Source organism: Brienomyrus brachyistius, chromosome 14 (genome assembly GCF_023856365.1).
Source record: "Brienomyrus brachyistius isolate T26 chromosome 14, BBRACH_0.4, whole genome shotgun sequence".
Lineage (NCBI taxonomy): Eukaryota > Metazoa > Chordata > Actinopteri > Osteoglossiformes > Mormyridae > Brienomyrus > Brienomyrus brachyistius.
This window is the reverse complement of record NC_064546.1, coordinates 23832140-23856009: the sequence shown is the minus strand read 5'-3', so window position 1 is coordinate 23856009 and position 23870 is coordinate 23832140. Positions and strand designations below refer to the sequence as shown.

The 23870-nt window shown below is 49.2% G+C and overlaps 1 protein-coding gene across 1 annotated transcript in view; it reads left to right on the top strand.

Annotated features, from left to right (window-relative positions):
* alk (ALK receptor tyrosine kinase) overlaps positions 1–23870 on the top strand; it is a 185896-nt gene that overhangs the window by 93040 nt on the left and 68986 nt on the right. Inside the window, exon 4 of the mRNA XM_048974091.1 lies at positions 20262–20463. Within this exon, the coding sequence (XP_048830048.1) occupies positions 20262–20463 (202 nt within the window). The remainder of the gene's footprint in view (positions 1–20261; positions 20464–23870) is intronic.

Sequence of the window (23870 nt, the reverse complement as noted above, 5' to 3'; positions counted from 1 at the left end):
TGTAAGGTCACTCTGAGAAAACTGACTGTAAGTACAGATAAATCAAAGCAAACATAAACGAAAAGCTCTCGGACGTCTGTGTAGTCACGCTTAGATTGAACATGGCGGGGGGGGGGGGGGGGGGGGGCGCATACTCAGGAAAGACACAGCGACAGAAAGGCTTTTACTTCTCTAAGGTACATGGTGCTGTCAGCGTGGATAATCACAGCCGAGTGGCGGAGTCGCTTTTTGAACGAAGCCAGCAGTTGGGAATTGGCTTCAGATGGAGAGACTGGGAGATGGGGGGGCGAGCGGAATGCTCAAGGAGACGGTATTGACCCGAGGGCTTTTCCGGATGCTCTTCATGCAGGGGGCTGGGTGCAGTGGTGGAGAGATTTGTTGCCAGCTGTTCATGGAGCGACTTGCTCTCCACAGCTGGGATGGCGGACTTGAGCGATGTGTACGGACGCGGCGGCGGACAGAACCAGCCGTGCAGTATCCCCACCATTCGCATATGAGCTTCCCCGTTAGCCTCTCAGACAGATGCGTTTACAATAACCTCCCATGATACGTCACCGCGGCATAATTACAATTTAATAAACACGCAGTTAAAGCAAATGAATCAGACGCAGCGCGTTAAATCAACACTCTGCAGCGCCTGTTCGCGAGGCTGCGTGTCTCTCTTTCCCTGGAATCCATCCAGAGGAGCAGAGTGCAGGCTTCTGGACGGGCTCCAGGTATCCGAGTGGCTCCACATTCCCGCCGAACACGCCTACAAGTGCCAGTTACCTTGGATCATACCGAACGACTGATCTGACATAACTGGATAGTAAATCACAGAGATTAAAGGGGCACCGCCGGTTTGAATGTCCAACAGTGACCTCCTCCTCAGTTTTATTGGCAAAACTACACGGTGAAAAAGTGTAGGATGAATGTGGGAGGTTTTTCGTCCGCCGAGCTGAGTGACACTAATGGGACGTGGTAATGCCGTGGGGGTGGGCTTGGGCTGTGCAAATGTGTGGGAGAGGTCTTTGGGGGTGTCGGGGTTGAGCTGAGAACACTCAGGAAGCCACTTGCTACAGTATACGGGACAATGACTATGACTGTCTGTAGGTCATCTTGGCCAAGCAGAGGAGCACATTCAGCAGGAACTGGCCCAGGGATTGCTGCATAAGGACAAAGTAAGAGCTCCCTGTAGCAAAGTAAGAGCTCCCTGTAGCAAAGTAAGCGCTCCCTGTAGCAAAGTAAGCGCTCCCTGTAGTAAAATAAGTATTCGTTGTCTTGCAGGTCTTTTGTCACAATGATAGCAATTCAAAAAGGGGTGTCTTCTGTCTGATTCCTCCTTTCCTGTCCTCACCTGCAGCTGTCACCGTTTTCCAGGGCAGTGCTATTTACCTCAGGCAATTTTTTTGCATTTAAAGGTGGAAATAAGGGCGTGGGGGTGACACCCTGGGGCTGCTCCTCTGTCACAGGACCGGCCATGCTGTGAAGCCATGATTCCCTCTGTAAAATGCCTAGCTTATGAATGGCGGACATCATAACTGGAATAACTGTGTGAGAGGAATACCGACTGGTGTCAAATCGTCACTATCATGCCGAATCCCAAAGAAACAGAAATCCTTTGTGTTGGATAGCCGTGACAGATGCCAGGGAAGACGGTCGGTACATTTATGTGGAAGACTAACACTGCGGGGCCTCCTTGTGGACTCCCTCTGCCATCTGCGCCAATTGATGAAGACTGATGGGGGGGTTTTGGCTTGTAACCAGCAATTAGCCCCTCCCCGCACTGTCAAAAACATAGAGGCTGATCCTACCGGCATTTTAGCTTAATCTCTGTCGAGCTGTCGATGTGTGTCTTGGAGATGTCTCCTAGCCTCTTTAACCTGTCCCTCAGAGCCCCCCCCCCCCCCCCCCCCCCACTCACCAAGGGCGGGGGTGGGATGTAGCCAGCCACTCCTTCATTCCGCACTGTACACTGTACAGTGTTTGGAGCGATGTTCCGCATACCTGAGAGCGCCACTTGGCTGATTTCCATAGGTGCACAGCCGACAGTAGGCGGCGCAATAGAGCAACGAGAGGAAGAGGGTCTCTGCTGTCTAACACATCTGTTGCAACTCCAGCTGGTTACTGTTCCCTAGGTAACCAGGCCCCTGATGCAGCTGACCTGTGCACATCCATTCACTGGTTCTGTCTCTGTAATTCGGTCCCTTTCAAAAAATACGTCCCCCTTTACAAAACCAACGAAACCCGCAAAAAGTGTTCATGCCAAATCGAACCAAAGGTGGGTGAGCCAGAGCTCAGATTATCAGGCGCCTCACTGGATGCGTTCTCTGCTAGCTGAAAGGTCAGAGGTCAGCAGTGTGGGCCAGTGTTCACGCTCACATGCCCGTGTTTGTGGAAGCCATATCTATAATTTATAATGTAAAGGCAAGATCAGAAAAAAAATGGGGGGGGGGGGGGGGGGGATCTGGTTTTTAATCCGTTCCAGGAAGGGAAACGCAATTTATTTGGTATCTGACCCCGCATGCTCCTTTTAGCAGGGCAGTGAGTAACAGTCAGGTCAAATTCAGATGCTAAGTTTTGAAAGATGTTTCCATTTACATATTTTAATTTCATTTGCTATTTATTTTTTACGATATGAATCTCATACCACGTTCGGTTACCATTTCCCCCTCCATTCCATTACCAAATTGATTAGCAAACTTATTAAGAGTATGAATTTTGAATACTCGAGCATGAATAAGATTTAGTTCCTTTCACGGAGACTTTGTCTCTCTAGAGCGCTCCATCTTCTGCCTCCGCTCTGCCGCAGACACTCAGGGCTCAGCAGCGAGATCTCGGTTTCTATAAGCCGATATGTTTTCAAGGACTAGACCAGACGAGTTCAGGCTAGAGTGCTTTTATAAAAAATGTAAACATATGTCTAGACTTATGAAGACACCTATTCATCCTTACAAAAAGTCCACCTATTAGTTGTTAATTTTTTGGGTTTAATGCATAATAACACATTACATTTTTGGAGGAAATTCACTTTTTTGGTTATTTTAATGATACCCGAGGTCCGCCAGCTAATATCCTGACACAACAGTGTTAGATAAATAAATGTATCACCCGTCCAAGACAAGCCTCCCTGGAAGATAATCCTAACACAGGCGATATTTTTTGGGAGTTTATTTACTGATGGAAAAAAAAGCGTGAATCAGGACCTTCTGTTGAGCGAGAGCTCAGGAATTTACCTGGGGATCTGATTCCGTTGATGACTCAATCAATCAGTGTGCTTGATCAATGGTGAACATACGCTGTGCTGAATTAAAATAATGATTTGCATGGGCTTTCTCTGTGCATCACACGAGGCAGGGCAGTACAAGGCAGGCCGTCTGTGCTGCGCGGGATTCACCCGCCGCATGCTGAAAGGCCTACCTCCACTTCCCGCGGGACTGAGACGGGACTCTGAAACCCCTGCCGTTGTGAATCATCAAATAGGCCATCTGGGGAGAAGATGCAGCTTTAGATCACGCCCCGCGCGCGTGACGGCTTACATCCGCGTCTGTGCGCGTGTTCCTCTCCCGCCCTTACAACCTCCACGTTCCCCGATCGCCCGCATCCGAGTGGTTTCCGAATGCTAATGGCTATGCCACCGCCCCCACCCCCTCCCAACACCCCCTCCCAACACCCCCTCCCAAGTCAGAGAACAGCTGGAAGTAAGTAACTGGGCGCTTGGTGAGGCACGCCTCACTCTCACCCAGACACGCTAATAACAATAACAACAATTGCCCTGCTGGTGACGGCATGACAGATTCGCAGCTGGATGCCGGCCAGGCGTCGCCAGTCAGCCGAACAGATTGAGCCCCGAGTAGGTGGACGGCTTTTTCTAATTTGAGAAATAATTACTGGATAAAAAATGAAGCGCTTATTTATTTATTTCCCTGTTCTGCATGTGCAGAACTTTGGTTCCCCGTCAGCTGTTAACAGGATGACAAAGGGCCCTCATTAGTCAGTCAGTAGGTAGCTGCTCCCATCCTGGGGGATGGTGGGGGGCTTGTGGGTTAGAGGTCAAGCTGGGGGTTTGTGTGGGGGGGGTCGGTGATGCCATGGTGTGGTAGACAGTAGCCCTGACAAACGAGCCGCATGCAGGGGCGGGGCAGAGATGGCGACCGTGATGCGCGGCAGCAGTCGGGCATAGCCACGGACGCCCCGAGGCTCCATGCTCGGGTCCTGACACTTACTAAAGCGATGCTTACAGAGGGCTCCCTAGAGCTGCGTGCCTGCCGAGCCAGGCTGGCCTGCGACTCCCCGACTGAGACACGTCCTGGCAGATCTTCATTCGTTCTTTCGGTTTAACATTTTCTTTTCCTTTCCTTTTCAGAGAGCTGCCACTTTTCACAGTACTGGTACTGACTTATTTGCAGTTATAGGCGTCTGGCATCACATGGCCTATGGTGCAAGGTGCAGAGTGACCTGGAACTGAGGCTTTATTGCCGTTACTTTCCCTGTGTCGCGTCTCGTTGCCCGATACCCCACACTTCCTCCACCCTCCTCTGGAGAATGGAGTCAATTGCAGGCGATGTGTTTCGTACAAGTAAACAGACCATTTTTAGAAGGAAGAATGAGACAGTGGTTGAACTGCAGGCCTCCTGAGAATCATCCTCTTTGTTCTGGTTGAAAGACAACGAAAATGCTAATGCGGGTTTGAGAGAGTGTGCATCTCAGGAATCTCCGGGTGCGAGCCTCCGCTCAGCAAGGACAGAAACACGCGTGTCCTTGGCGCCGCCTTTAACGTCTGTGTATCCTGTCGTATGTGCATGACAATGACTTTCAGGGTCGGGCTGATTGAAGCGATTCCATTAATCAAGTGTTTTCAGCGTGAAAATAACTCAGTACATGCACTTCTGCCCTCCTGTGGGCTTGCATTTCAAGCGACGGATGCGGCAGTTTCGGGCTTGGAGAGGAGCAGAATGTTGGGTGTGATGTTGGAGTGTAGTCAATGTTCGAACCCTTGACCCCACTCCAGTTGGAGTGAGGGAGCCAGAGCGAGTGCACGGCGCAGATAATCCCCCCGTGCGACTCGCACACGCGTCTCTCATCACTTCCCACTCCCACTCTTGTCTGCTGTCTCTTGCTGCCGTCTTTGTATTGCTACCTCATACTTGTCTGTTCATAATCAGTGTCCAGTGGAGAATTTTCCACCACGAAATCCAGGCACCTGTGTGGGGCCCCCTGTTGGTCACAAACAGTCACTACACTAAATATTAACATGTCCTGTTGTTTATTTAGGAGATAAGCGTGTTTTGCTAACTACCTATTATCTCCTGACTCTATTCATTATTTGATTAGAGTTTGGAACTATCTGGGGGGACAGAAACCATAAACCTGCTGGTAATGTCCCACCCCCCAAGACAACATTCCATGTTCACAGCCCCCCTCGCATTTTGACTCTGGCATGAGGTCCATGTGCTGGAAAAATGTCAAACAGAGATTGCTCTGCCATCACAGGGATTGTGTGGACTACTCTGAACTGAGAGGGGGATTCTGGGTACTGAAGCCCGATGTTCTTTCCTGTCATGTTTAATAACCCTGTGGAAAACTATGCCGTGACCCCTGACCCCCACTGCGTGTATCTCTTAATGGAGCCACACAGGCTTAGAATGACCCTAAATGTTAACTGACTCATCCGTACTACCTGGCTTAATCGAATCTCCTGCCCTATTATCTCAGTGCAAGACCTCCATAATACACCGTCACTTAGCTACATCGGAGGTCAGGCTGTCGTTTCCTAGCCCTCGGTGTCACTCGTCAAAGTTAACAACAGTCAGGTCATGCTGCAAGGGGCTCGTCAATCCAGTGTTGGATCCTGTTCCCTATTTCCCAGAATGCATCGGTGCTGCCTCCTGTGAGTAAACACTTTTGACAGGGTGCAGTTCAGCTAAGTCCATTTCTGAGAGTGAAAGTGATAGATACTGCCTCTGATGTGCTGGAACTCGGTGCAGACACAGCGCAGATCCGTTTCTGGAAGTGCGGCGATACGGCCCCTGTTAGATTGAGGCGTTTTGAGAAATCCGCCATGTTCACGCACCGTTCGGTTTCAATCTTGGCATCGGGCCGGGAACGCCGTGGCAGTCGATTTATTCTGAGCGAGCTGAGGAGAAGGAGATCGGCATTTATGGTGGAGTAAAAGGCCTGAGACTCCCACTCTGGAAGCGCCGAAAGAGGTGACGCTGTCGCAGCAAATGCGCGATTGGCTATTGTTTCTTCTGGTGTTAAGAGGGGGGGTACAGTCGAACTCGACACAGTTAATCCTGAGTCACGCTGATAAGTGCCATTCTCACGTGGCTCCCTACAATATTTGAGCAGCTGGGAAGGACGTTATCACCCGCCGCTCTTTCAGTCAGTCCCCCGGCACCTCCCACCAGTAATTATCTGGGCCTATCTCGATTTACATCCGCCGTATCTGGCAGAAGGGATGGAAGGGGCTGCGTTTGTCATCCTTTGGCAGCTGCGCTGAAATGCAGATTATTTACCGGGGAAAATTTACGGCGCGCTGCAGGACAGCGGATCGGCGGCATGGGGATGAGTGATATGGCATGTTGTGAGGAAGCCTCTGGAAGCGTGCCGCCGTTCCCCAGATCGACTGCTGTCAGGCGTACGTGTAGCGGCCCTTAAAATCAGTACCGCCTAAGATCAGATACAGGACGTGCTTGTCCTAAAGTCTTACACCTGTCCTGATTCCTCGGAAAGCAGCTAGGCAATTCGACTCGTAGAGTGCAGCTATACTACACTTAGATGGGAATAGAATTGATTTTCCAATTCTGAATTTGACTGCTCCAATGCGCCGCATTTCAAAGCAAATGCGACAGGGATTCGTGCTTCCCTAATGGACTCTCCAGCTTTCGTGAGGGTGGGGCACTTCAGCTGGCCCCATGTGCTCTCACTTGAGGGTGGGGGCCGGCTTTCGGCTGTAGAGATCCCTCTGATGTACTTACGTGGGCGATGGCTTGGGGAGAAAACCCCCTAAAGGGCTCCCAAAAGATAATTCCAGCCTCCAACAAAGGCCTCCATCAGAGAGGGCTGTCCGTGGTCTCATCTCAAACTCGGTTGAGCAGTTTTTTTTTTTTAATCTACCAGCAGGGTGTTCGGTTATAAGGAGGCCGAGTTTTTTAAATTGGATCGAAAGAGAAAATGATGTTTCCAAATTATGTAAGGGAGCCAAACCAGTTCTCTCCTGCAGCTGAGGAGTCTTTAGCGCAAACCTCACAAAGAACTAAAAGAAATTAGATGGGGGGGGGAGGTGTAAATGAAAATGAAATGATGCTTATTTTGCCATTTGCACAAGTACAGTGGATTTCTTTAGTTTTCACGTGTTCTGTCTTGCTCCTCTTTAAGACACACACACTCACTGGCCACTTTATTAGGTACACCTTGCTAGTATCAGGTTGGCCCCCCTTTCGCCTTCAGAGCTGCCGTAATTCTTCATGGCATAGACTCAGCAAGGTGCTTGAAACATTCCTCAGAGACTCCGGTCCATGTTGACTTGAGAGCATCACGTAGCTGCTGCAGATTTGTCGGCTTCGCCGTCATGATGCGAATCTCCCTTTACGTCCCACAGTTGTTCTGTGGGACTGAGATCTGGTGACTGAGGAGGCCGTTTGAGTACAGTGATCTCACTGTCATGTTGATGATATGAGCTGTGTGACATGGGGCGTTATCCTGCTGGGCGCACTGTGGTCATAAAGGGATGGACATGGTCAGCAGCGGCACTCAGGTAGGCTGTGGCATTTAAACGATGCCCAGTTGGTACTAAGGGGCCCAAAGTGAGCCAAGACATTATCCGCCACACCATTAGGTCACCAGCAAAGGCTTGAACTGTTGATACCAGGCAGGATGGATCCAAGCTTTCATGTTTACACCAGATTCTGACCCAAACATTACAGCAGAAATCGAGACTCATCTGAGCAGGCAATGCTTTTCCCAGTCTTCCATTGTCCAGTCTGGTGAGCCAGTGCTCACTGTAGCCTCGGCTTCCCGTTCTTAGCTGACAGGAGTGGCACCCAGTCTGGTCTTCTGCTGCTGTAGCCCATCTGCTCCAGTGTTCGAAATGTTCTTCTGCAAACCTTGGTTGAGCTGCTGTTGCATTTCTATCAGCATGAACCAGTCTGTCCATTCTTCTCCGCCCTTTGCCCTCAACACGGCATTTTCTCCTCTCAGAGAACTGCCTCTCACTGGACGCTTTTTCCTTTTCAGCCCTAGAGATGGTTGTGCATGAAAATTCCAGCAGATCAGCAGTTTCTGAGACGCTCATACCGGCCCGTCTGGCACCAGCAGCCGTGCCACGTTCAAAGCCACTAAACTCACCTTTCCTCCCCGTACTGGTGTTTGTGGTGAACATTAGCTGAAGTTCCTGACCTGTATCAGCATGGTTTTACACGTTATGTTGCTCACATATGATTGGCTGATTAGATATTTGTGTAAATGCGTAGATGTACAGGTATATCTAATAACTAGTTGAGAGTGAAGCTTGGGGTCTGAGCTGAGGGTCAGCCATTTATGCATCCCCTAAAGCATTGTGGGGGGGGGGGGGGGGGGGTTAGGGCCTTAGTGAAGGGCACAGCGGGGATGTGACTATTCTGCCGACCATCCAGTCAGAGGCACTAACCCACTGAGCTGCACACCACTGCGCCATGCCGTGCCATTTCTGCCTCTTAGCACTTTTGCAGCAAGCCGAAGTCTGTCTAGGTGCTGAACAATGGGGAGGATTCAGTGTGTGAGCAATGGTGTCCGCCCCCCCCACTGGCGATCACACTCCTTAGGCCTTTGACATAGTGGCTGAGGGGGCCTCCAGTGCAGCTCTCCGCGCCAGAAGAAAGACGGCTATTAGATACCAGCCAGCAATGCTCCTGACACCCCCCCCCCCCACCCAGCACGCCTCGACCCACGGCAGGGGGGGTGAGGAGGAGGAGATGGGGGAGGGCTGCCAGGTTTATTCTCCACTAAATTCCTCCCCATCATCATCATCATCATTATTATCACCATCATCATCATCATCGTTGTGCCTTAGGTGTTGTACAGTAGAATGATTTTTAAGTTTTCGTTTACTTTTCTTTTAAAATTGCTGGTTAAGTCTGGTTAATTATGTCAAGCAGCTTGTTCAAAGGATATTACAGCTTAATGCCCTTAACCAGCAACATTTCATCTCATTTGATGTCCCTTTTTGGCCGTGACACCTCACAGCCCCCTGCCTGCCCTCAAACTGATCCAGGAGGCAGAAAGACACGCTGCCCTCCCCACTTTCCCGAGTGGGGGGCAGATGGCATCGGAGCAGGACTGACATGCTGCGATAAAGATCAAGTGATCTTTATCACTTGATCATTCCAAAGTTCCCCAAGTCCCCCAGTCGGCCACCGCACCACGAGCAGCAAGGTGACAGACTCTGCTGTGATGACGAAGCGTCGGAGGCAGGGTGCGGAGATGTTACCTCCTGTACGGTCAGCCTCCTTGTCTTTAATATCCACCTAATAGAATGGCAGCTGTGTGCGTTTACAAAAGCTGTTTAGGAAACAATTACAGCAGCTGTAATTGGCTACGTCTTAATTAATTAGCTATTGTAATTGAATTGTAATTTCAGGAATATTATTAGTGTCCTGTTACCATGACACGACATGCGTGTGTTTAGCAGTAGCTTTTGTCCAGTGAATGATGATCAGCAGGCAGTGTCAGCCAATCCCTGCACAGTTGGGGACCCATCATTCTGCCAACCATGGGATTTGAACCGATGACCTTCCTCGCCCAGGAGTCCCCTGACCTGCAAGGCCCTACGCTGTTTGAATAGCGTGTTGTTGGATTTTGCCTTGAAATCTTTGCCGGTCGCTGTCCTCTTGGCCAGATTGGATGGTTTTGCCTCTTGCCTTTATCATCCCATATTGTCAATTTTCTCACCAACATTGACAAACAGTCTCTTTTTTTGGTCTCCAGTTTCTGGTTCCAGCAACATCTTATGTAACGACGTGTTAATAATGTTTTCCATCCAACTCTGTTCCTCAGAACGAAGGGAAAAATTAAAAATGCGGGTAAAACTGCTTACAATTTACTCAGCGGCATGCGATGTATGGTAAATCACGAGACTGAGTCAGAGCTGACCTTTAACAAGCTGGTTATATTTTCAAATGCTGGGGCCAGCCGTTGGGGCGGGCCTTACCCCCTCCCTGCTCATGCTGCTTGATGGTAATTCAAATAAATGAATGTCTTTTTTCCTTTGCTAGGAAAATGGCTCCTGTAAAAATGTTTCGTGGGGTTTTTCCCTGGGAAAAGCAAGAGCGAGAGATCACTGATTGAATGTGCCGGCGGGGGCCACAAATTGGGAGAAACGCGTTTGTGCGTAGCCTGTGATTTCCTCTGTTTGATTTACTCGCCAGGTCCGTCACCTGGAGTGAGGGGCTGGACCGCCGCTCCTCTCCAGCTCCCTCTCGGATATATTTAGCTCGATACTCAGTTTCATGAATTTGTCTTTGTGTTGCCGCTCAGAAGGAGATTATTTCTCAGGCTGGAACCTGAAGCTGTTGTATTTCTGAAATAAACAAACGAAAGCTATTAAATCAAAGTTTGCAGGGTTTGTGCATTAGGCTGAGTGAATGGCGCACTTTGTGGACGGGGGCAAGCAGGTGCTCAGTTAGGTGTTTCTGGTGGATTCTGTAGGATTGGGCTCCTGTTGACCTGCAGGATCCTTGTTGACATGTGGCATCTCTCCCAGATACTACCTATGCTTTCGGATGTATTTAAAGTGACAGAAACCCATTACAGGCTGGCGGGCTTTGAGTTTTTGGTGGGCGACCCCTGTGTCAGCAAGTGCGTGTGAAGGGAGGCTTTAGGACCCTGGGCGGCTTTGGCTACAGCCCAAGGAACACCATGCCATGTTTGGCAGAAATGCGCTGCTGGTATGTCAAGTGACATCGGGGTTCACGTGTCGGGGCAACAGCAAGCATAGGGGTTAGGGGTCTCACGGGGGGGGGGGGGGGGGGGCATATCTGTTCTCATTTTGTTGAGGAAGGTAGATTGTTTGCATTTCAGTTTGTTTATAAATGTCATGTATTCTAATGCAGACATTGCAGTTAAGCCCTGGATAAATTAATTTCCTTTTCGTGGAAGATATGCAGAGGTTTCTGTCTTGTGTAGCAGGTAGATCCCATGGTCAGATGTGTGCTCAGTGGATCTGGGCTTAATACGCAGCTGTTTGTGTTGGTTTAACCAGCCAGTCATGTGGATGCGGAGAAGGCAGAAAAAACGAACCGCACAACAGTCATCTGTTTGCACAGCTAGAGTTTAAATTTGCAGTTTTGCTTGGTAAGTGCTAGTAAATATGCGGGGTGCCTGTGAACGCCTCCTCCTGCTGGCCGCGACTGGCTGAACGGCAACAGTAACACTCTAATTTCGGTCATGTGACATTTAACGGCGAATCATGGCCTGGCTTTCTAAACGCTGTATGATCGCGGGAAATAGGGACGCTCTGTGTTGACTCAGCACGGATGCCGCCCACGCTGCCAGTGTTCATTGCCGAGCAGAAACACGTTTTCATGTCCCACCAGACATGACGTCTCCTGCAAACTGACGGAGACTCTGTGTCACCCGCCAACGACACACGATGCCCCCGAAACCTGCGTCCCACTATTCAGTCATGCTGAACTTAGCCGGCAAAAAGTTCGGCAAATTTAAACCACCGGCCCAGCCAACTGATTTAACTGCCAGCACTCCCCACCCCCGACACCCTGCTCGACAAATTTAACTGTTAGCCCCTCCCCTCGGCAAATTTAACAAATGGCCCCTCCCCTCAGTGAATTTAACCACTAGCACCTCCTCTCGGTAGAGCTAACCAATACCCCCCCATCGGTAAATGCATGCGTTAGCACTCCCCTCAGGAAATTTAAGCGTTCGCACCCTCCCTCTGCAAATTTAAGCGTTAGCACCTCCCCTCAGCAAATTTAAGTGTTATCACCCCTCCTCAGCAAATTTTACTGTTAGCACCCCTCCATGGGAAGTTTAACGGCCAACACCCCTCCCCCCGGCTAACAGGTTTTCGTCTCCTTGAACTGTGTCAAAGGAGGGACGTCTGTAGATGGACCATAGAGTCTGGAGTTCTTGGGATCGCAGTGGTTACTGATTAGACATTCTGGCTGAATGAATGAATTTTCCTTGCCACAAACTCCCCGGTACGCTGGTAAATAATTAAACTGGGGTCTCCACAGAATGGATAATTAAATTAGCTCTGCTATTTCAGACCGGCGCCTGCGACAGTGGGACAACAATTCAGTGATACATCCTTAATTAATCTGGTCGTTACCGGCAACAGCTTGAGAAATGGAGATGTTGCGTAGCTGAGACCGAGGTCGGCCCCTTCGATGGTTGTCGTTCACTGGCCACCAATCAGAATGTTCACTTTGTAGTCTTGCGTTTTGTGTGGAACATTTTTGCTATTCGAGGCTGAAATATGCAGTGACACACTCACTGAGCGTGACTGAGGATCGCAGTAATGGCCTCCTATCAGATAAGTTAAGTAGTATCAGATTAAAGCATGACAATGCCCTGCTGAGCCCGGTCTGACTGCCTTACTTAATGTTCAGACAAAGATATTCGCCTGCAAGGGAAAGTCCTCCATTTTGGACACATATTCCAAACCTGAAGAGAAGCGACACTCACCGACATGTCTGCAGAGTCCATCATCTTCTTATCCATCAGCCCAGGAGGTGAATCCCCATACTAGACCTGCTGCGATTTGGGTCCTTTCACAATAATGGCCTGCTGATCCCAGACCAGTCCATATAAATGTGCTAAAATGTACATATTGCACAGCATGCAAGAGTTTTTGAGTAAAGAAGTAGACATTTGGTGTGGTCAGTAAAGTCAGTGCGTGACTGTATTCAGGCGTCCAGGTAACACCTGCCTGTCGATCCAGAGGGGCGTGATCTGCAGGGTGTGGCTCCGCTCCCCTGATATGTGTCCAGAATATTAAGCATTCTTACTTTAGCACTAATAATGCGATAATGAATTTATTTTAAAAGTTGCTTAAATTGGTAATGAGCATGTGCAGGAGCGAATCACATTGAGATGTCATGTGACACGGGCACAATTGCTGGCCAATGGGCTGTGGCAGACCTGCAGTAGGCTTCTCCTCACTTCCTGTGGGGTCATGATGACCCGTTACAGGCTTGTCACATGCAGACTCTCCATTTCTCTGTGTCCAAGAGATGCAGTTTGACGCCACCGTGTCCTTGTTGTGTTTCCTTTTGTCTATTCTAAGATGTATCCTAAAGGCTGGCAGGGTGATTTTGACAAATAAACAGGTAAAAATTGTAAGTAAAACTCAGAGTTTAGTCTCAGAAACTCAGGCTCCCTTTCAGTTTGCCTATTCTGTCTGCTCGCCACCCGCTTTTCCCAGGGGTCTCCCAGGAAATGCAAGTTTCTATTGCAAGCTCCTATTGCGGGGGATTCTCTCTGAACGGCCAGACGTGCCCCCCCGGCCACGTTTGATCCCGGTCCCACCACTCCTCCCGATGTTAATCAGCCTGGAAACATGGGTTCCACACAGTGGCCCTCGGAACCCAAGAATTCTCAGTTACTGGCCAGAGTGAGTGCCGTCGCCGTATCAGGCAGTGTGACGGACAGCCCACAGCCGGCAGGCCTTTGTCAGGAAGGCCCCCCACTGCCTATAATTGAGGTGAGAGTAGCCTGCTGCGTTGCCCGAGCCTACTGATGTGAAATAAGCAGAGCTGCCCCAGTATTCACTCGGCCATATTGACTCTCGATTTCAACTGTCAGGCAAAGAAACATATCCGTTTTTTTCCTCTGTACTTTTCCAAGAGATTATACCATTAATGAGGCAACCTTTGGTATACACACTTTCAACATATAATTACTTGTTATATAATTTTGTATTATATAACTTGGTCATTAATTAATACACCTAAGTTGAAATGGAATCTTTTAAATGATTATACAGGGGATCAATGATATGAGTCACATCGTTCTGTGAGGGGAGAATCATAGAATGAAAAAAATGGTTAAATTAAGTTTTGAGGCCCTGTACTTTCTTTCATTCCGGTACCTAGATTACCTAGCAGTAATTATAGGCTGTTTCCTTCATCTGAAATGAACTCCTTTTACTGTGGCACCGGGGATTTGCCTGCCTGCTCACCAGTAACCTGACACCATCCTACATGAGTCTGTTTATAAGATGTATAACTGCGATCACAGGGTCACATAGTTCCTGGAGTAATTGGTGATTACTAATGATTCTACCGCATTATCCACGCTGCCCCCACATTTTTTGCCCCCTGGATATCTTCGCCTTTCTGGCGCCCTGACCCCTGGCCAACAGCGGAATCACTCTTCCAACCCTGGGATTTGAGCTGCCAACCTTCTGATCACCAGCACAGCATGCCAACCCACTGAACTACACACCTACCCCTCACGCTGTCTTCTTGCTTCCCTGTGATGGGTTTACTCACAGGCGGCGTTGATGGGTCTGACAGGCCGCTCCGAGCGCCTCTCCTCGCCCCCTCCTCGCCTGACCCCTCACCCGAAGCTGTCAGGTGTTTCCTGTTCTGTGATCCTGGCTGGAGAGTTATGAAGAGCTTCTCCTTCTGACCCCAGAACCTTCTCCTCGTCCATACACCATCATGTTATGTTTAATCCCCCGATTCACAAAGAGATATAATCAGATATAACACAGGATGGCTGTTCCCAGGGTTACAGTAGGTAAGAGTTCAGCTGACAGATTTGAAGGAATGCTTAGCGACGCATTGGAAGCTGCAGAGCTAATTTCAGTGCCATCTGTACATCCACGTTTGGTATTTCACATGTAAACAATTAAATCATTACAACAGCCTCTCATTAGATCACTCAGACATTGATTGTGTTTGGTTAGTCTTGTAAGTACATGCATTTTGTTTGAGTGATGTTAACATGTTTTGTCGGTAAAACTGGAAGCATTTTGGAACCATGTTTTATGATTTAATTAAATGTTACATCGGTACTGAAATATGACGCGGCCATATCCGTAAGATGCACCTTTTAACGAGTCGCAGAAGCCTTTCAATCATTTCAACGTGTTAATCCATCTAATCCGATTGAAACGGCGCGTGATGGATCCGGTAAACTCTGGAAAGGATAGGGAATTAAGGGCGGCTGCAGGTGCGTGCGGAGAGCAGAGGCGTACGGAGGCGTATGATTCCTCTTCCTTTCCGATTATCTCGCTCGGAATCTGTTATTTGCCGCATGTGAGCGTTATCTCCTGCAGCCGACGGCGAACTTGCTGGGAGTAGCATAACTCAAGCAGGGCGGCAGGGCTTTGGGTGTCGCACGCCGGCGACGTTGATGAATCTGCTCACGGTTATGAATGCGGGCCGTTACGCGTAATGAATAGGGCCGATGCGAGCCCGTGGTGGGAGACAGAAATATATCTGTAAAGCTGCTTCCACGGGAGTGGGGGGGGTTTGCGGTAAAGAGAGAACTCGACTCTAGCGGCAGTCGACATTTAGCAGTTTTTATAAGGTAGCATATTTAGTGGGTTAGACCTCTGTGCCTGTGTTTGGAAGGTCGTCGGTTGAAACTCCAGTGTTGGTGGGTAGCTATATCCCTTGAGCAAGGTTGTAACCCCCGCCCCCCCCCAAAAAAAAACCAAATGTTCCAAACCCTGGATGGACAGCTGACCTTCAACTCAGACCCCAACCTTCATTCTCACTTCTGACCAGATCCATCTAAGTAAGAAATCCAACTTTGTCATACTAATGTCTACGGCTTTACAAATGTTTTGAGCATTAAACTTTATTTGCTTCTCACTCACCAATTCACAACATATCATTGGCTAATGATAAAGCTGACCTTTCTGTATAAATTATGCTCCCCTTATGCCCCCCCTCCTCCCCCCCCCCCCCCCCCCCCCCCCCCCCCCGTGCTGGGGTTTAAGGACAGAGACCTAAGTGCCCGTCATCAGCGGCATCGTCTGTTACTTAATTGCTGCCAGTCCGATTAATTTTGGGGATAACGCACACGAAAGCATCTTCTCCCTCTGCACAGCGGATCCTCGGGGCTCCTAGATCCGTTCCTCTCCCTCACTCACTTCCTGCTGGCCCACCGGCCATCCGGGATGGATTGCTGAGCCGAAATCCGGCCGGGGAGCCCGGAAACACACGCAGGAACAATATATGCAGGCACAGAACGGCCCGCACGCTCACTGCCGGACAGGGGAACAGGCAGCCACACAGACACACATGCACACACTCCCAAAATGCTGACACTTCAGCGCTTCTGCAACACGCTAATACAGGTCACTGCTGGTTCCGTTCCAGAAAAGCACAAATTGCAAAAATGAGCGCGTTTCTCAAAATACCAGTCGGGTGTGCGCCCCCTGGTGGATGTGGTATGAATGGGCAGAAACGGCGACCTCAAAGAAGACGCACATAAAATTGCAAAAAACACACACACACACAGTTGGGTGTGAGAGCCTTGCTAAGGCATTAATATTCTGCCAAGGGTGGGTTTTGAACCAGTGACCTTCTGATCACCAGCACTGAAGCCTAACCCACTGTGGATAAGCTGGCATGGGTAAAGTATTCGTTCCATGCATACTTTGTATGAGGGAGGATGGGTAGGCTTTTTGCAGGACCGCGTGGTGCTGGGGTGTCTAACGTCATCCCACAAAGTTTGGGCTCCCTTGCAGGTCCAATTTTCAGCAAAGGTGTCTGACAGATGTGTGAATGTGTGGGGATTTTTCCTCTCATGTGCGAATATGTGTCCAGATCAGAAAAACCCATCAGACACTGGCACCTTGCTGCTAAGTGGGAGGTTTGTTGGCGGCGAAGGTGAGATTGAGGCTAAAATTACAGATTCTGATCCGAGGATGTGGTTCTTCGCCTTCTGGAGAAGCACACGGCACCAGGCGCGAGAGCAGGGCGTGCTGGGGGGCGGGGCCTTTAAGCCCCTCCCCCGGTGATGGGATCACGATTACAGCCCCACGCTACCATATTACTGCTGTCGAGTTAGATGATTCATACCATCTACACAGGTAAATTAAACACTGAAACGAATTATACCTCCCTATGGATGCGGCATACTTCGTTAATCTCGTCTTTCTTGTACGTCATTAAATCACACGCTCCAATTGAATTTCGCATCATTTGTGTAGCAAACTCGAAAAAGATGAACGCTGACGAATGCGGCAGCCATATCGCATGTGTTTTGCCTTTCTGCTGTGAACAGACCTTTCATGAATGACATCTGGTAAACAGACTGAGAAAAAAAAACCTTTCAGTATTTTGCATCCGTGCAAGTTTAAAGAATGTCATCCGATTTCCTTTTTAGCACGAGTATGCAAATGCGGCGCTGGTGTGAGCGCCTGGCAGGGTGTCCTTGTGCAGGGGCAATTCACACGGCACTGAATGCTCACAGCCTCTTTTACGTGGCGCAGTGGGGATTAAATATGACCCGTCTTTATGTCCAGCTTCCTTTCACAGTGCTGAGATGGAACTGCTAAAATAAATAGTTTATGTGGAGTATAAATCTGTTTTTTTAATACAGTTTGTGGGAAAGGATTGTTTTCTGAGAAGGGACCCGTTTGTTTAATGAATGTCCTGACAGACTGAGTTTGCCGCCTTAATTTAATGCCCATGAATTTTGCTCGGAAGCACCATTGTTCTGTCCTGCCTCAAGAACGCGACTTACCCCATTTCGTTTTATCATGTGGCGCACCCCCACTGGTACTGCATGCATTGGTGTGCTGCATTTCATTCTCATAGGGGCATCTGTCAGGCTTTGTGAAATTCTCTGCTTAATCCTGGACAAGTTTAATTTTTTTAAATTCCTTTTTATACATAATTTATTACAGAAATGCAAAAGCTCAGTCGCAATTAGAGATAAGAGACGGAACATTGACTGCAAAGTTGCAGACCTGGCCTTTTAATAATAAGAGTTTGCCGTAAGGAAGATCAACTGACCCATGTTTGTTATGCTCCAGAAAGGCTCCGCCCTCATGACCTCACTTCCTGTAGCGGGTTCCAGGCACCATGATGGTTTTGGGAGCCCCAGGATCCCAGGTGCTTCTTAAAGATCTCCAGTAGATCTTTTGCCAGGATTACCTGGGATATGGAATTGAATGACAATGATGTACTCTGAGGCAAGTCCCGGTCCAAGATGATCTCCGAGTACCTGTTGCCTTTTAATATAGCGTCAGTCTTTATGACTGCCTTCGCTTCAGTGCTTGGAAGCTCTGTTGCTGCAGGAAGAAGACAATAGCAATAACAGCAACAATAAGATGGTATGAAAAAAATATATATGAAATTTGGAGCTAAGTGAGTTTTGTCGAAACAGAAATGGAGTGGCAGAGTAAATCCTGGTTAACTGCCCTCAGAGTCAGGAAATTCCATATCTTTTTTCTAATCTTGCTTGTTTTTTTTCCCAATCGTGCTTTTTATTACTGGCTGATTAAAGCAGATGAATTTTTCTTAAAGGAGAGCAATCTTTGTAGATTTTCCCCTGGCCTCGATTCTCAGACTTCCTTATTGAACGACCTCGACGAGGCAGCAGAGAGGGGAACTCTGAATCAAAGCCGAAAGACAAAGCTTTGATTTGTTGTCTCCCCCCCCCCCCCCCCCCCCCCCGCGACCGAGACGGAGGCACAGAATCTGCTCGTTTGCGGTAGAGTACTTTGGGGTCCATGTTCACTGTACATAGCTGGAAATCATCCATGAACTGGAGCAGGGGAAAATATCAAATACCTTTATAATGAACGACTCATGGAGACTCATAGACACTCTCATCATTTTTCCTCATCTTTGCTTGTTTTATATTGTCATCCATCCGTCCATCCATCCATCCATCCATCCATCCATCCATCCACCCATCATCTTCCACCCTCTGGGCCTGGCCAAGGTCATACAGACATACTGACCATGAATTAGAATTAAAAGTAAAGCAAGTTTTTGTTACATATCTTTCGAGGGACACAGTAACATTCTCGTGTCACAGTTACAGGGGAGGGGGCAGATGCATAGGGGCAAAAAATTATGCGTTTCAGGAAGAACAGCAGTGAAGTAAAAAACAAGACAAGATCAGTAAAATATGGGAGGTGAAACATACAGTATTGCAACTGCATATGTGAGGATTATTCATAACAGCACTGCCGGCAGATGGTACCAAGCCTTCCAGATATACATATATAATAAGTTACTTGTATATGCGCTTTGATTTTCCGTGGGTTGTGTGGGTTTTGCGGTTCACACTTCGATTATGACAATTAAACAGCCATAAAGAATCACACTGTTCAATCGTCAGCACATGATGATGTTGTCGTTTAGTACCTTCCATTCCAAACAGCCCGTCACGGCAGGCTGCAGGACCTTTACAGGTATGTGCAGGGTTACGACCTGCCAATTGACACACTTTCCAAATGCTGCTTTCCTTTGCGAGATCTTCTGTCACAGTTACAGATGATCTGCCTTCAGTCAAATACATACATGATAATTATATCAGCAAATCGCACAGGCCGTTTAATCTGTTTATATCATTGATTTATCAGTGTGTGGAGAAGGACATTATTCTCTATTGCTGATTTGCAGAAAATAGTCATCATTATCGTAATTAACCCTGCGGAATTATGCCGAAAAAATATTTCAGGATTTAAGTCCAATTACGCGAAAGAGGAATAAATTATGCAGGGATTCTCTGTTTCATTCACTCTCTTCTTTACACCCCCAAGAGTTTTATTAAAAGCTGTCAGTTTTAACTTGAATATTGCCATCTGGAACGCAATGTATGCAAATGATTCACGCAATCAGCGGGAAAATAAGTAACGAAGCGTGATGGGATTGTATTGTCAATGTCATTAGACAACTTAATGAGTGTTACCTTCGCTTTCATTTCTCTGGATTTGCTTACAAACTGGCTTCAACCGACAGTCTCCAGTCCATGTACTGAAATTCTTCCACCTAAAATGTGGAGGAGAGTGCAGGGCTGCATCAGGGGTGTAGCTAAATTTCTGGGGCCCCCTGGCCTAATTCTGGGGCCCCTGTAAACTGCACTGCTGCTCTGCATATGTGACCGCCTTAAGAACAGCATTGATGATTAGAAATGGTGTTAGGCACATCCACGGGTGTATAAAATGAATATTGTTGGGAGAATCACCTTTCAAACCACTGAGTAACCTAGAGTGCGACCCCTGTGGTTTGGAGTGGCATTGCCATGGGTAATGATGATTGTGGTGCTTTTCTCTGACATTTTCTCTCTGCTCATGTTTCCCTGCATAGGGCAGTTCCTGTCTGTGAACGGCTCCGTCCTGGGGGGCCCCTGGGTGACCAGTCCTTGGCTGCGGGGGGGCCGCTGGCGCTGCAGCTTGGACATGTCCATCTTCCTCCACCCCCAGCAGAGTGGACGCTACACGGTGTGGCTAATTGAACGAGACAAGAAGCCCAGCGTTCTGCTCACCACTGACACGCCACGCAGCCCGGGGTGAGCAGCTCTGATTGGCCGAAGGTCACATGGTGCCCGAAAGTAGGAACCTCTCAAATCCTTCTGGTTTTTTCCCTTCAGATGATCTCATATTGCTGTGTATTTGCAATATGATAGAAAACTGCAGGCCAATAAGGGAAATCTTCCTGGCAGCTGGGTGTATCATTCCGCCGTTCCGGCCATCTGGCAGGCTTCTGATGGCGAGACAGGTGCCGTTTGTGCAATCAAGTGTTTCCCTGTTCCCTGTCAGGGACGGTGACCTCTCTGATCGGGTCAGAGCGAGAAGCTCCGTACAGTATCTGTCTGCATGGCTCACCGTCGCGAGCAAAACTTGGACCAAAAACACACTTTAGGAAAAATAAGATGGGGAAATATTTGATAAACGCAGAGTCAGCTGATATTCTTGTGATGAATGATCTAGAAAGCAGGTTATAGATTATTCAGGCGGATGCCATGGGCTCCGGTGCTCTAATTAGGCTTGGTGGGGGGGGGGGGGGGGGGGGCGTCTCGCCGAAGGCCGAACCCCCTCGCCAGGATGAGGCCGACGATCCGGAACGCTGGAAGCAGACAAACCGCGACCGAAACCGAGAAAATACTGTGTATGTAGACAGAGGGAGAGAGGAAATGAAAGAGTGAGGAGCATCATCTCCCTGGGCATCCAAAGGACGAGGGGAAAGCAGACAGGTGTCTGCACACGGTCAGCATTTTACGAGGGAGGGGGCTGAGACGAAGACAGGGGGAGAGAGCAAGGGGGTGATGGGGGGAGAGTGAAGGAGAGAGAGAGGGAAGGGGGAGAAAAAGAGGGAAGGAGTGAGAGACGCAGAGAGAAGAGGAAAGAAAGAGGGAGAGGAATAGAGAGCCTGCCATGGCCAGGTTAGCGCACCCGCTGTTCCGTTACACATTCTGCTCACAGCCGTCCTCCTTTTCTGTGTCGGGCGCAGCAGTATGTAAGCTTGGCCGGGGCTGCTGTAGGGACCTGGGTGTGTGTGAGTGTTTTGGGGCTTTGGGGACACAGGTGCCCTTTGTCTGGAATACGAGTAAAAGCAGCCTGCTTAGCATACGAGCTAGCCGTTAGCGCAGGCTCGCCGTGCTCAGCAGGCCTCCTCGGAGCTACCCTGTCCTTCCTCATTAATATTCTCCATTCCCCTGCACCGTTTCTCCTTCAGTGGACGCTGGCGACGTGCCGCTACTTCATGATAGCTCTGTGAACTCCGCCGTTGTCTGTGCGGAGAAGGTTCGGCGCCGCTTTGGTGAACTTTCCGTACCTGCCGCACGCTACAGGTGCTCGTTTTACCCCTGAGCTAATGTCATCCCGTCGGGGGGACTGGGGAATGCCAAGGCGTGACGAGTTAACCCCCCTGCATAATCCCTGAAGCACACGTGCTGCCTGCATTGCTACCACCCCCACCCCCCGATTGCTACAGTGCCTTATGAGCCGGGCCCAGCTCCTCACCCAAAGCCTCACAAGGGGCTCGGCCACAGTCTGGGCCTCCGCCGCTGTTAATATGGCAAAGAAATCATTATTTTCAGCTGGATCTGCTCTGCCGTAGATTAGAGTAGTGATTGCGAGGAGAGGAGAGATGGATTGGGTCATGTGGACAGTCTCCTGGGGGTTGTGCCTGGACCAGTCCTGTCTGCTGGAGGTTTGGCAGTGAGACACTGTCTGAAGAAATGGTACCTCTGCTTGTTTCTTACTATCTTGAGTGAGAGAGCAGCATTGTGTCCTGGCTATACCTTAGCTGTGTGCCCTGTAGTGTCTGGGATAGGCTCTGGTCTCCTGCAACCCCCCAACAGGACCAGTGATTAGAGGATGGATGGATGGATGGATGGATGGACACAGTGCTGGTCAACCCATTTGAAGACACAAGCAGTGATTTCAGTGCAACATTCCTGCTAACCTTTTACTTCTCTGCACCATGGCCAAAATGAAAAGAAGAAAATATTAAAAGGTGGAGTTTCCTTAACGTCATTAAGATGCATATTAACACACATTTAAATTCAGACTCGTTGCATTTTCAGAGAAAAACCGAGTAGCTGGAGTCTACATTTTAAAATGTATTTTATCTTATAATTTCTCTTGGTTAATAAAAGTGTATGTAGGAGATGATTATATTCAATGTAAATTTTGAGATGCTCTGTAAGACTTATGGGGCGGCACGGTGGTGCAGTGGTCAGCACTGTTGCCTCACACCTCTGGGACCCGGGTTTGAGTCACATGCGTGTGGAGTTTGCATGTTCTCCCCATGTCGTCGTGGGGTTTTCTCCGGGTACTCCGGTTTCCCCCCATAGTCCAAAAACATGCTGAGGCTAATTGGAGTCACTAAATTGCCCATAGGTGTGCCTGTGGGAGTGTGCCCTGTGATGGGCTGGCCCCCCGTCCTGGGTTGTTCCCTGCCTCGTGCCCATTGCTTCCGGGATAGGCTCCGGACCCCCCGCGACCCAGTAGGATAAGCGGTTTGGAAAATGGATGGATGGATGGATGTAAGACTTACCCCTGTTTAGGATCAGCTTGCGGCCTGCATATTGAGCATCACCCCATGGGTTTCGGCGTGATATTGGGGTTTTCGGGGGGTGGTGTCAGGGTGGTTTGGGCCGTTGCCAGGGACCATCCCTGTCAGGGCTGTTGAGAAGATGGACCGCAGACGAGCTCTGATGTCTCGATCAGCTGTCCTGTCTCATTAAGGCCGACGCAGCAGTATGACATCCTTGGCGCGGGACTGAGTGTCAGGTTGGAAGAATCACCATATGCTTCCCTGCAGCACTCTTACTGTGAATACAGCCCATCTGAGCTCAAAGAGGCCAAATGGCTTCTGTTACCAATTGTCCTTCACTCTTATAGCATTGTTCAGTATAAAATGCCTCTTAATGGGCAGTTATTTGATGCCAATTCTGCCCCATTGCCTAGAACAGCCAATAACTCCTAATTTATTGTTTACATGTGACTCTGTTCCTCGGAAATGAAGCCAGGTTCATGTCCCCCAGTGTTTAAACAGGGAGGAGGAGCAGACGGCGGATTCACACAGCAGGGGGGGCACCTTCTTACCCATCGAGAAATAAGCAAGCGGATGATGAAGTCTGGTTTGGCACCGCAGAGTCGTGTTCCGATAGCGAACCGGCGGCCATTTTCCTTATTCGGCCGAGTGTAGATTCAGGCACGTTACACACTGCTTCACGGTCATCGTGTGAGTCCGGCGGCAGGCTAGCCGGAACCCCACCCCCGCTGGCCCCTGACCCCTCTGTCGTGGCGAGGGTCGCTCTGCGAGATCCGGGAACTCCGCCAGCTGACCTGCGCAAGAGCGACAGCCTCTGTCCTAAGGGTTCGAGCGATCGCCCACTTCCTCTTCGTGACGGATTCATCTCTCCCGGCGTGGTATACAGGGACTCACAGAGAAAATGTGTCTGCAGAG